General features: G+C 39.2%; 1 protein-coding gene across 2 annotated transcripts; it reads left to right on the top strand.

The window, feature by feature from the left end:
- The first annotated feature begins 104 nt into the window (after window positions 1-104).
- mapk15 (mitogen-activated protein kinase 15) lies at window positions 105-12930 on the top strand. Of its 2 annotated transcripts, XM_026929514.3 has the most exons (15): window positions 130-1131; window positions 1358-1450; window positions 4165-4263; window positions 4874-4903; window positions 5194-5284; window positions 7197-7327; window positions 7408-7571; window positions 7671-7810; window positions 8026-8083; window positions 8842-8979; window positions 9210-9315; window positions 9464-9797; window positions 9926-10059; window positions 10200-10358; window positions 12468-12929. In XM_026929514.3, exons 2-15 carry the CDS (start codon window positions 1382-1384, stop codon window positions 12657-12659), a joined length of 1845 nt encoding a protein of 614 aa, XP_026785315.3. In that variant the 5' UTR covers window positions 130-1131; window positions 1358-1381; the 3' UTR covers window positions 12660-12929. The 2 variants fall into 2 exon arrangements, with proteins under 2 accessions (XP_026785316.3, XP_026785315.3); XM_026929515.3 differs by having other exon boundaries at window positions 105-1450; window positions 12562-12930.
- The last annotated feature ends 230 nt before the right edge of the window (window positions 12931-13160 follow it).

The raw sequence follows: 13160 nt of genomic DNA on the forward strand, positions 1-13160 counted from the left end.
ACTATATGGCCAAATGTTTGTGGACACCTGCCCATCACACCCTTATGTACTTGTTGAAGATCCCATTCCAGATTTATTCCCCCTTTGCTGTTATAATAACCTCCACTCTTCTGGGAAGGCTCTCCACTAGATTTTGGAGCGTGGCTGTGGGGATTTGTGTTCATTCAGCCACAAGAGCATTAGTGAGATCAGGCGCTGATGTTACAGTAGATGAGGAGGTCTGGGGTGCAGTCGGTGTTCCAGTTCATCCCAAAGGTGTTCAGTGGGGTTGAGGTCAGGGATCTGTGCAGGACACTCGAGTTCTTCCACTCCAACCTTCTCAAACCATGTCTTCATGGAGCTCGCTTTGTGCACAGGATCATTGTCATGCTGAAACAGGTTTGGGCCTCTTAGTTGCAGTGAAGGAAAATTGTAATGCTACAGCATACAAAGACATTCTATACAATTGTGTGCTTCCAACTTTTTGGCAACAGTTTGGAGAAGAACCACATGTGAGTGTGATGGTCGGGTGTCCACAAACTTTTGGCCATATACATTGAACATTGGTACACAAAGCATAAGATTTTGAACAATGAAAATAACAATCTGCTCTGACTCATTGGAGTAACAGAAGACATTAACACACAATGTTCTTGGTGATGGCAGGTTATGAGATGTTGAACACACTTTGAGATCTGCTGAACTGTTTGAATCATACGATATTTACAGTAAATGTGTTAGTAGATCACCATATCCTATCTCTCTGATGACTGATTGATTCAACCACTGACCTTTATTCAACCTTCACACACCATGTCTTCATGGAGCTCGCTTTGTGCACAGGGACATTGTCATGTCCCTGTCCCGGTTTGGGCCTCTTAGTTCCAGTGAAGGGAAACTGTAATGCTACAGCATACAAAGACATTCTATACAATTGTGTGTTTTCATTTTTTCACTGGAGAAGGTCCACATGTGGGTGTGATGGTCAGATGACCACAAACCATATAGTGTTGCGGCTCCTTTAAGAAACAGTGGCTTTCCAGCTGCACGCGTCTCCATGGCAACGGCTACAGAAACGAAGCGAGCTCCGGATGAAGGAAAGTCAAACTGCAGGAGATTTCACTTTATTTCAACTTCAACCAACTGCACAATGTCAGTATGAAGGCTTAAATAAAGGAATGTCGATACCTGGAATGTCGATAGAAGTGTAAAGCTATAGAAACTGAGGAATAACTTTGTAGAGTCGTTACAACCTGCGCTAGTTAGTTAGCTAAAGCTGCTAACAGCTAACGCTCTGGAGACTGTTTATCCAGCTGAGACAAGACATAAATCTTTCATCAGAAGTTCTTTTCTGCTTTAAGCACAACTGTTTTCACAGCCTAAACCTAACAGAAGTGACAGCATGAACCTGACGGAAGTGGAAGAGCACATCACAGTGAAGTATGAAATCAAGAGGAGACTCGGGAAAGGGGTGAGCAGCGTCCTTTAAAGGTGTAATGGTCGATTTTTTATATCTCTCACTTCTACAGATAACCTGGAAGATATTTAGAAGATGATCAGAAATACTGTTGTGAGCAGTCACCTTAGCTCTAGTGTACTAAATGGCTGAGAAAACCTGTTTGGAAAACTGACTTCCGGTCCGGAATGCTTGTTTGTGTTTGGATGGGGCTTCTGTCAGTCATTTTATAGATACTTCAGGTCACCATAGAGCCTGTGGGCAGAGCTTTGTGAACATGGGTGGTAATTTGGGGTGTTTTGAGAGGGTGGGATGTGGGGTGGGGTGGTAATTTGGGGTGTTGTGGGGGGTGGGGTGGTAATTTGTGGTGGTATTTTGGGGTGTTGTGAGGGGGTGGGGTGGTAATTTGGGGTGTTGTGAGGGGTGGGGTGGTATTTTGGGGTGGGGTGGTAATTTGGGGTGTTGCAAGGAGTGGGGTGGTAATTTGGGGTGTTGTGAGGGGGTGGGGTGGTAATTTGGGGTGTTGTGAGTGGGTGGGGTGGTAATTTGGGGTGTTGTGAGGGGGTGGGGTGGTATTTTGGGGTGGGGTGGTAATTTGGGGTGTTGTGAGGGGGTGGGGTGGTAATTTGGGGTGTTGTGAGGGGGTGGGGTGGTATTTTGGGGTGGTATTTTGGGGTGGGGTAGTAATTTGGGGTGGCATTATGGGTGGGGTGGTAATTTGGGGTGTTGCGAGGAGTGGGGTGGTAATTTGGGGTGTTGCGAGGAGTGGGGTGGTAATTTGGGGTGGTATTTTGGGGTATCCTGTATACTCTGGGGCTCCAGTTTGGAGACGCCCCACAAGGCTGTGATCCTCAGCTGTCCACAAATTTTCGGCTTTACACTGTAGTGTATTATTTTCTGCCTCAGCTGCCTAAAGTCAGTACAAACCCATGAACAGCTTCAGTAGTGACCGTAACACACGGGTTAACACCTGGCCTGCGCCATGTCACATCCTCCTTTTCCTCAACACACCTAACCCAGGGGCTTAATGACTAGCAGGTCTGGGGACAGCAACCGCTGCTTTAAACCTTAGTGTAGTATAACTAGAGACATAGTACAGTCATCTATCTCACAATTACCACAGTGTGTAAGGAGACACCACTTTTATTATAAAACACATACACACATAAAAGGATTAACATAAAAAGATTTCCTCCTGTTGTGCTGCGCTGTGTGTGTGATATTAGGGAAGTGTTTGTAGAAGTACAGTTATAGCTGACGTGTTTGTTATACGTTAGACTTACTCTTTTATAACGAGTAGAAAGACGAAAGCGTAATGCAGTGACATGCCTTATATGGAAAGTTGTTGTTGTTGTTGTTGTTAAACCTCCATGTTACTAAGATGCAAACTTGGGAATTCACAAAACAATTGTTATATCTGACAAAAAATTGCATTAAATTTTTTAGGATGATGATGATGATGATGACAATTATTATTATTATTATTATTATTATTATTATTATTATTATTATTGAATGACTTCTTTAGATTAGGATTTGATTCAGGTTATCACATGGTTCAGTTTTATTATGATTATGATGATGATGATGATGAATATTATTATTATTATTATTATTATTATTATTGTTGTTGTTGTTGTGATTATTATTGTGATTATTAAATTATTTGCTTCTTTAGATTAGGATTTGATTCAGGTTATCACATGGTTTCCAACAGACACCCAGCTGCAGGCCTGTGAATTGCAAATAAATTAATGTAACTAGACCTTGGAGATTAAACTGCATTAAATCCAGCAATCCAGCATTTTTCAACCTAATCCCTATTTACTGCTTCTGTAGCATGAGATTGCTGGTGAATTTCAGCCTGGGTTGATACACAGACAAAAGAACTGAGATCCTGTTTTATAACCTAGGTATAATTTTTAATTCTAAGGGCAGGTGTAATATGAAGCACACATTTTTTTGTAGAATATTTTCATGTTTTCTTTTCCAAAGAGGATTTACATATTTATTGTTTCAGAGAGCTTTCTTTTCGAGTGACTGAGTTGAGTCACTGAAGCTCAAAGTAAATATCACAAATCCTTAGGCAATGTGTAATTACATTTTACTCTATCGCTGTATATAATGTTGGATAACACTATATAAGAACAGTTTTGGTAAAATGCCTGTCTCATCTTAAGGCCATCGTGTCTACTTTGTATTTTTGAATTTGACTGACTTTCATTATAAGTGAGTTTTAAGTAAATGGATTTTGTTCTTTTCTCAGCTCATTATTGTCTGCGCTAGTCGTCTACACTGCAAATGCAGTGGATAGAAATTAAGATAAAAAAAAAAACCAAGATTGTTGCTTTAAGCATCTGTGAGATGAATTCAAATCCTAGCTTCTCAATTCTCACTTGAATCCTCTCCATTCTGTGCTCTGACTGGTCCCATCATTAGGACACTGTTTACTTTCTACACAGTTTAAAAGACGTCAGAAATATTAGAAATCTAAAAATGAGAAATATTAGTGACCTTTGCTTGTGGTCATTATTACTTAGCCGAGGCTTGTTTACTTCAGCTTGTCTCTTGACTTCTCAGTAATGACTCCTCTCTTTCCATCTCAGTAATTGGAGTATTTTTTTTTTTAAACATGTCGTTAGCTTGCATTGCATGGCACCAGGGCTCCTCATGTTGATTATTTAACTACGTTGTTTTGACGTCGTTATTATTTCCATCTCCTACAACAGGCATATGGAATCGTATGGAAAGCAGTGGACAGGAAGACCGGAGAGACAGTGGCTGTGAAAAAAATATTTGATGCCTTTAGAAATAGAACTGATGCTCAGGTATATTATATTTTATATTTTATATTATTATCTATAGAAATCATTTTAATAATACACACTATTATGTCTTATACCGCAGGACTACTTAATTCTCAATTCTGAGTGATCATAAGGTGTTGATTAATTTTCTATAACAGCATCTCAGACAGTAATTCCAGTTAATGCGCTATTTTTTTCTAGAGTAACAACTTACACAAGGACCTATGTGATGGATATGTGATCTAAATTGATTAAAAATGTATGTAATTGTTGATATGATGAAGTTTTCTGTGAGAAGGTGTTTATTTTGCATTTTTGGAAGGAGTCTCCACCGGACGTTCCACAAAATGAAATGTAACTATATATGGATAAAATGTACGTCAGTGTTGGTAATTTTCTGTGGAGTAAGAGGAATAAAACACTTCTGGATGTGCTGTTAGTGGACAATAATCAACACAGAAGCATCGCACCACACTGTTATTGATTAATTTCCTATACCAGCATGCGCCATCGTGTTTTATTCTTTATATATTACTAATAAATGTATTACTAGTTATGAGAGACATACTGTATATTGCTATATTTTTATGCCCCAGATTTTTAACCTGATTTTCCTATGTCGTTTATGTAGAGAACATTCAGAGAAATCATGTTTCTTCAGGTAAGAGCAATCACAGGGTTTGCTCCTTCATCCTTAATAGTTATAATATGTTTGTATAATATATTACCAACAGCAAATGGTTGTTTTTCTCCTGGACATTATGCATGTTTGTGTGTTCACAACTGTCATCTTTGACTGCTATCACAGACATGATCACACTTTTTTTGTAGAATAATGTTACAAAGCACTTAATAATTAGGCCATCTTGCATTACCTGTGCCACTGTTGCCCCTATCGCGAGTGCTATCATGTCTAATAAGGTCCTTCTTTCTTTTTTTTCTGTCCTGCAGGAGTTTGGGGATCATCCCAACATCATCAAGTTGCTCAACGTCATCCGAGCCCAGAACGATAAAGATATTTACTTGGTGTTTGAGTACATGGGTAAGGCTTCATATGCTTGCAGGCTGTAAAATAAATGGAAAGTACACTAATAATGTAGATGTTTGCCAGACTGCTCCCTATTGTTTGATTTGCTGCTGGCTCCTTCGAAAGGTTTTTTTTTTTTGCTCTTAGCTTTATTTCATGACCAGTTTTGGACTTTACTCTAAGCTGGTATGGGTCACTTAGGTAACCTTATCAAGTAGGTATCACTTGCAATAACTAGGTGGAAATGATAATTTTACAACTATAACAAATAATTTAGCATATATATATATATATATATATATATATATATATATATATATATATATATATATAAGAAAACAGAAGATGCCACATTAGCTGTTGTTTCTAGCTAATGCGATAAATCTGTCATATTGGAAAGATAGTATGGAAGGATCTAATTAGCTATAACTCGAGCACATTTCACTAAATTTGCAGTTATAGATATCTGTATCTACACAGATTTCTGCATATCACAGATCATATAAATGTAAACATACATGTGCAGTCAATATTTTTGATTGAGCCTTATTCTGAAAATGGGCTCTAAAGCAGTGATATGAGTTGTTGCCTAAATGTACGGTTGTTCAGAAGTGGTCATAAACCAGGATAACACTTGCTACTCTTTGCATAAAACCAAAGGTCTTGTATCATTATGCAAAAATACATGTACAACTGTAATCTAAACTGTAAACTCATCTAACCTTCAGAGCTTCAGAGCTTTTATCTGTGAAGAGTAAATCCTTGTTCTCTTGTATTAGCTGTTGGCAATTCTTACAGCCAGATCCTACAAGATTTATTACCATTTTGCAAAAAAAATTGTTCGGAGGCATTCTAAATTCAATTTAAGTCAGTGAGTTTAGCTTGTCTAGCGGCACCACGTACGTGTCTGGCTCAGCCTAATCGAAGTTCACCTCTTCATATCTATAAATTCAAAAATAGTGGATGACCAAAGCATACTTTGAATCATGAAGAAAAAACATTTTCAGCTTTTGGAGTGATAAAAGCATGTAGCCAAAGGTGCACCAAGGATAACCTTGTAGAGTAGAAAGTTGGTGTCTCTGTGTTTGAGTCAAGAAGATTTTCATCCAAATACATATAATATACGGCCAAAATATGTGGATGCCTGACCATAATACTCACATGTGCCTGCTGAACAGCCCATTCCAGATTTAGTCTCCCTTTGCTGTTATAATAAGCTCCACTCTTCTAGGAAGGCTCTCCACTAGGATCGTGGCTGTGGGGATTTGTGTTCATTCAGCATTAGTGAGATCAGACATTGATGTTGGGTGAGGATCCTGGGGTGCAGCCGGTGTTCCAGTTCATCCCAAAGGTGTTCAGTGGGGTTGAGGTCAGGGCTCTGTGCAGGACACTCGAGTTCTTCCACTTCAACCTTCTCAAACCATGTCTTCATAGAGCTCGCTTTGTGCACAGAGGCATTGTCATGCTGGAACAGGTTTGGGCCTCTTAGTTCCAGTGAAGGAAAATTGTAATGCTACAGGATACAAAGACATTCTATACAATTGTTTGCTTCCAACTTTGTGGCAACAGTTTGGAGAAGAACCACATATGGGTGTGATGATCAGGTGTCCACATAATTCTGGCCATATTATACTGTGTGGATCTGAGAAGAAATATCGTGGGAACCCAGACTGGATGAAGCAGATAGGGACAATAAACTGAAAAGGGTAAACTATAAAACCTATTGATAGCTTCTGATAATGAAAAGCTTTGTGTGAAACCCAAGCCCACTTCCATTTAAAACAATTAATACATTTACATACGTATACTTTCACAACATTTTGACTGTTCGGTGTGTTCCCATATAAATATCTTTGTCTGAAGTGTTGATGGAGTAATTAAAAGTCATGTAGGACTACTGAAGCAGAGCACATCTTTTTCTCTCCAGATACCGATCTGCATGCTGTTATTAAGAAAGGCAGCCTTTTGAAGGACATTCATAAACGCTATATCATGCACCAGCTTCTCAAAGCCACCAAATACTTACACTCAGGGAACGTTATCCACAGGGACCAGAAGGTAGGTTCTAATGCAGGGCTTCCAAACATCTGATATGTTGTAGTACTATATTTTCTACCATCTTTCTCTTTGTCATACAGCCCTCGAATATACTACTAGATGCAGACTGCTTTGTCAAACTATGTGATTTCGGCTTGGCGCGCTCCCTCTCCCAGATGCAAGAGGATGCTGTGAATCCTGCCTTAACAGAATATGTGGCAACACGGTGGTACCGTGCTCCTGAAATTCTCCTTGGCTCCACTAGGTACCATTCACACACTTCTTACTCTTTGAATATCCTATTAGGCCTACTACAGCTTTCCCTTTTTCCTTTTAAGTTTACACTCTGCTCTCTGTTGTATAGGTACACGAAAGGGGTGGACATGTGGAGTGTGGGCTGCATTCTGGGCGAGATGTTGCTGGGCAAGCCGCTTTTTCCTGGAACCTCTACCATGAATCAGATCGAGAAAATTATGAGTGCTATTCCACATCCTATGCCAGAAGGTGAGGTTACTTTATGACCCAGTTGTCACTGTTAGAAATCGCCAAAATCGTCTTCACAGCATAGCAGAGCTCTGAGGAATGGATTTGGTTCAGTTCGAAAACATGTAAACATGAATGAGTAGAGCAATTGTTAGATAGTCTAAGGCTGAGATTTAGGGATAATTACTCACATAGGTTTTGTTGTTACTCATTTGGTCTTATTTCTTCAATTTTAGACATTGTGGCCATCAGGTCAGAGTATGGAGCATCTGTAATTCAGAGAATGCTGCTTAGGTACGTGTCCAAAGACAAAGACTGGATGTGAAATATATATCTGGTACTAGGCATCTGATAGTTTTGTTTTGAAAATTTGTTATATAGATATGTGTATTACATATACATTATATGACCAAAAGTATGTGGACACCTGACCATCACACCCATATGTGGTTCTTCCCCAGATTGTTGCCACAAAGTTTGAAGCACACAATTGTATAGAATGACGTTGTATGCTGTAGCATTACAGTTTCCCTTCACAGGAACGAAGAGGCCCAAACCTGTTCCAGCATGACAATACCCCTGGGCACAAAGCAGGTCCATGAAGACATGGTTTGCCAAAGTTGGAGTGGAAGAACTCGAGTGTCCTGCACAGATCCCTGACCTCAAACCCACTGAACTGGAATGCTAACTGTGCACCAGGCCTTCTAACCCGACATCAGTGCCTGATCTCACTAATGCTCTTGTAGCTGAATGAACACAAATCCCCACAGCCACACTCCAACATCTAGTGGAAAGCCTTCCCAGAAGAGTGGAGCTTATTATAACAGCAAAGGGGGAATAAATGTGGAATGGGATGTTCAACATATGGCTGTGATGGTCAGGTGTCCACAAACTTTTGGTCATATAGTGAATGTGTATTAGATATACATTACTGAATGTAGTTCTTCTTTCTTGATTTTACCACTATGATTCTCCCATTTGTTTTTATTATGATTCAGCACCATCACATGTCAGCTAAGATCACTGAACACATGCTTTTTGTGACTGTCTAGGCCGCAGGTGCCGTTAGGGGATTTAATGCAGCCTTCAGTGCCACCTGATGCTCTTGATCTGCTACAACGCCTGCTTGTCTTTAATCCTGATAAACGTTTAACTGCAGAGGAGGCTCTCCAGCACTCTTATGTGGCCAAGTATATGAAATCTTTTAACTTCACTTCCACAGTCTGTGAACACGTATGAATTTGGCTTAAGCAGGAATAGTACTTTAAGAATAGTATTATAATATAATATAATAATATAATGGAAATACACATGATGTTTTTTTAAAGGTTCTTAAAAAGCTTGCAATTTCTTTTCTTTTTTTCTTTTTTTTAACCACCTTCCTACCTCATATAAATGTCTTCCTGCTTTTCCACTAAAGGTTTCATAACCCATCCAGGGAACCTAGTCTGGACTATGAAGTTATTCTACCTGTGGATGACGATATCCAGCTCTCTGTGACTCAATACAGAAACAAACTCTATGAGGTTTTATTGATATAGCCAATTTATAAATTTTTACATGAAAGCACTGATGTGAAATGTGCTATAATAACATAAGTGCTGTGTCATAGTTGGAGTAGAAAAAAAAGGAATGTTTGTGGAGCTATCTGATCTCTTAATCTGATGTGAACAGATGATTCTGGAGAAACGGGCCTCTCGCCAAATGGCAAGAAAAGCTCATCTGAAGCAGAAAGCTGAGGAAAAGCCTGGGAGAGATGTTGGGGAAGATGAACGGGATAAAGCAAATGTAAATGATAAAGAGTGTAAGAAAGCTGAGAGAAAGGAGGGGGAAGGGGATGGTGAAAAGAAATTGTTGCAACACAACAAAGACCAACCAGGAGCAGGATCAGTCACTGCCAAGCCTGTCTCCATACAAGATCAAACACAACTAGCCGTCGGGAAAAGCAGTCCATCTGCAAACGGCAACATGACCAAGACATCTTACAACCCAATCACACATGTGTCCAGTGAGTCCTGCCTTACAGTACAACTAGTACACAAATTACACAGTCTGAGTGGTATTTCATTAGCCTATAAAACTTAAACACTTTGTTATTAGTGCACATATAATATTAGTGGACACTTTATTTTTCAGATGATGTGGCCAGACCATCCAGTAATCCTTCAGTGGCTGCTCAGCATCAACATAACCGATTTGGCAGAAAGGTGGTGCAGCAGTCTCAGAACAACGACAGCAGTAGCATCTTGCCTGTACAGGCATCTAACAAGGTGAGACCTGATGCTTGATCTCACACTTTTTTCCTTGGAGTGGATAAATTTGGAAATATTACATTAATTACTAATACGATGACATCATGCTCTAGGCTGTTGTGTCTTTGATTATGGTGTGTGTGTTTTGATCTGTGCAGGGTGTAGAGCAGAGTCATCAGCGTGGACAATCAGCCCCTCTGGGAGGCACCCGCTCCTTCTCCCTCACTCTCTTACAGCCGCAGAATAACGCTCTCTTTCGCAAGGAAGAACCCGTCCTGACGCCAGGCCTGTGTGTCACTGTCACTTCTGCACGGCTGGTGAGTGGCCTCCTGTTTCAAGCTTTTACAAATCAGTGCCTTATGTTGTATTTCAGTTTATGTCAGCTACAGATGCAATATCATAAGTCCAATGCACATTTATACTATACATACTTTATGAGCGGCACTGCATTTAACCATAACATAAAAGTCATAACTCATAATACTGAAGCAGGAACAGAATGGATTTTATTGGATAAATAAGATTGACTTACAAGGAATTTGATTCAGCAGTTGCTGGCAATAAAAGAGACATTTCAACAAGCAGAAATAGTAAAGAAAAACAAAAAGACTAATAAATGAACAACATTTAATCATGTGCAGAAGAGTATTCTCAGCACGAACTCTGTAGTATGGACAGTACAGTATAGTATTTACAGTTTAAAGCTTATTAGACAGTATGTATAGCCATTAGCATATTGAAAGTCTAATAAAGAGTGAATGTGTATTCCAGCATTATTGTTATTAGTGCTAAAAGGATTTGCTTAGTCTCTTATTGAGCAGGTTTATAGCGGAAGAAACTCTCTGTGACTTGAAATTCTTGTTTTGATAGTCCACTATTTCACCCATGAAGGCAGATGCTAGAAAATGGTGTAAACCAGATGTGAGGAATCGATGATAATCTTGCCTGGTAGCTTTTTGGCCTTGTTATTGTAGAGGTCTGTTTCATCACACCCAATGATCCAATGTTGATGGATCCCTTGTAAGAGATGAATAAAGCACTGACACACTAAGACTCCTTACAAATGTGTGATGCGTCAGAGGAAGGCATCGCTGCCACCTGTTACTAGTGCTGTATCTCTCAGACCAGTGCAGGCATTATGCCTGTAAGCTTTCACACACGTGATGCATAACAGTGTGCTATATTGGATTAGATGAAGCTGCCTGTAACTGGTTTATGTCTCACTGCTGATTGAATTAGACGCTGTTGGTACACACCCCCAGTCCTTGGAGAGGGCTTAAAAGTGTACTGTGGTGTTGTGTTTCATTTTGCGATATTTTTGCCATATTATTCAATTAATGCGTTATTGACAGTGGAACATTAACACACGGCTAAGATGGGTAAAAAAAAAAAAAAAAAAGGTTTGTGAGCTTAATTTGAGAGAAACCTGACCTTGACTCAATAGTAACTTTTTGGCAGAGACAGACAGATTTTTATTTAAAATCACTCTCACTTCATGATGTCACTTCATGATGTCCGTGAGGTCATGAATCCTAACATGATTCACTGGGCCTGAACATCAACCAACATCAATGTAATATTTTTACACCAAATCCACGTTGAGTGTTTGTTGGTTAAAAATACACTTCAGGTTCATTACAGCTCTGGATGGCTGCTTTACACTTCTTAATTACTGCTTTAACAGTGGATATGACTATTTTCAGTTGTGTAGCTACTTTTATATCCATTTCCTGATTTATGAAGTTCAGTACAGGTCTGTTTCATTTCGTTTATGTATTCTCTAATCTTCACCTTGTTGATGAATGAATAAGGGAATCTCAAGCTTCAGTAATGTTAGTAGTACACCACTATGTAGATGTATTGTCTGGGTGTTTGAACTGATTATCTTTATACTGATTTATCTTTATCTAAATAAAGACAATATGTTGTGTATTTTCATGATTATTGGAGTCTTACTGAACACAAGTTTCCGTTCACTTCTCCATGTTGAATACTGTTTATGGAGGTACTTTATAAAAGTTAGATAAAGTCTATATGGGGCATTATGGTTTATTACTGGGAATGAGTTTCACCCTCACAGTCACTATGACCCTTGTAATAAAAGTGGGTGATTCTTTTAGGCTCAGGCTTTCATACACTTTTATTGATACAGTTATCGGTTCCATCTATATCTCATTATCCTGTTCATTATTTATCCCTATAATGTGAAGGGAGTTTCTTCTTTTTTTTTTTTTTTGCATGTTGGCCTTCACTTAGAAACGTGACACTTGAAAGGCTGCAACCTCAATAGGACACTTACTGAATAAATAAAGGATGAAGAAACATGTTTATGAAATCACATCCCAGGAACATTACTAAGTAGTAGTGAATATCTGCTCAACTAACATGGTCTTCATTTTCTTATTTCTTATTGTCTGGCTGTGCAGAACGAGCGCTCCCCCTCCCAGACTCGGACCGCAAAACCTCCCCTCAGGTTTAGCAAGAAAGTCTTCCACACCAACTCTAATGTTTCTTCTGCAGGAGACCCTCGAGCCAAACTGGGCAGCTACTCTCAGGCCTATGGAACCATCACCAGAACAGAGCTGAACAACCTGCTTAAGGGTCACCAGCCACTATAGACTGTTTGATTGAATATGTAAATACATTTATATGAAACAAGACATACTGCATGTAGGATGATGTGAAATGTCACTGAATTTTGATATGGACGATATGAATACTGTCATGAAAATTAAAATGTAGCTCTTCCTGGACTAGCCAGATTGAACTTTGTACAGAAAAATGAACTTCTTGCAATAAATGTTACTTGTAAACATCTTGAGCATGTGGATGCTTTAAAGTACAAAGGCTTCATACAAAGGCTTGTCACTGTGATGGTACCTTCGAACTTAGTTTCCTGGGAAAGTGAATATAGTATACCTTTAAAACATTATGATGTGATGTTGTATGATAGGATACACATGATTGGACCTTAAAGGTCACGGTTGTACTTTTGAGGATACATTTCAGTTCAAATGTTTGTATACCCCTGGGATGTAAAAGACAAAAATGTATTTTTTCCACCCCAATTTTCTCCCCAATTTGGTATTGGCCAGCATACAACAGTTATCAACCGGGAA

Source organism: Pangasianodon hypophthalmus, chromosome 23 (genome assembly GCF_027358585.1).
Source record: "Pangasianodon hypophthalmus isolate fPanHyp1 chromosome 23, fPanHyp1.pri, whole genome shotgun sequence".
NCBI lineage: Eukaryota > Metazoa > Chordata > Actinopteri > Siluriformes > Pangasiidae > Pangasianodon > Pangasianodon hypophthalmus.

What these genes read in the sequence shown, in the direction of transcription:
- mapk15 (XM_026929514.3), top strand. Translation starts at nt 1,382, where the DNA reads ATGAACCTGACGGAAGTGGAAGAGCACATCACAGTGAAGTATGAAATC. An exon ending in GAGAAATCATGTTTCTTCAG is followed by an intron (nt 4,904 to 5,193) that starts GTAAGAGCAATC and finishes TCTGTCCTGCAG; the next exon opens with GAGTTTGGGGATCATCCCAA. An exon ending in CAGCACTCTTATGTGGCCAA is followed by an intron (nt 8,980 to 9,209) that starts GTATATGAAATC and finishes TTTCCACTAAAG; the next exon opens with GTTTCATAACCCATCCAGGG.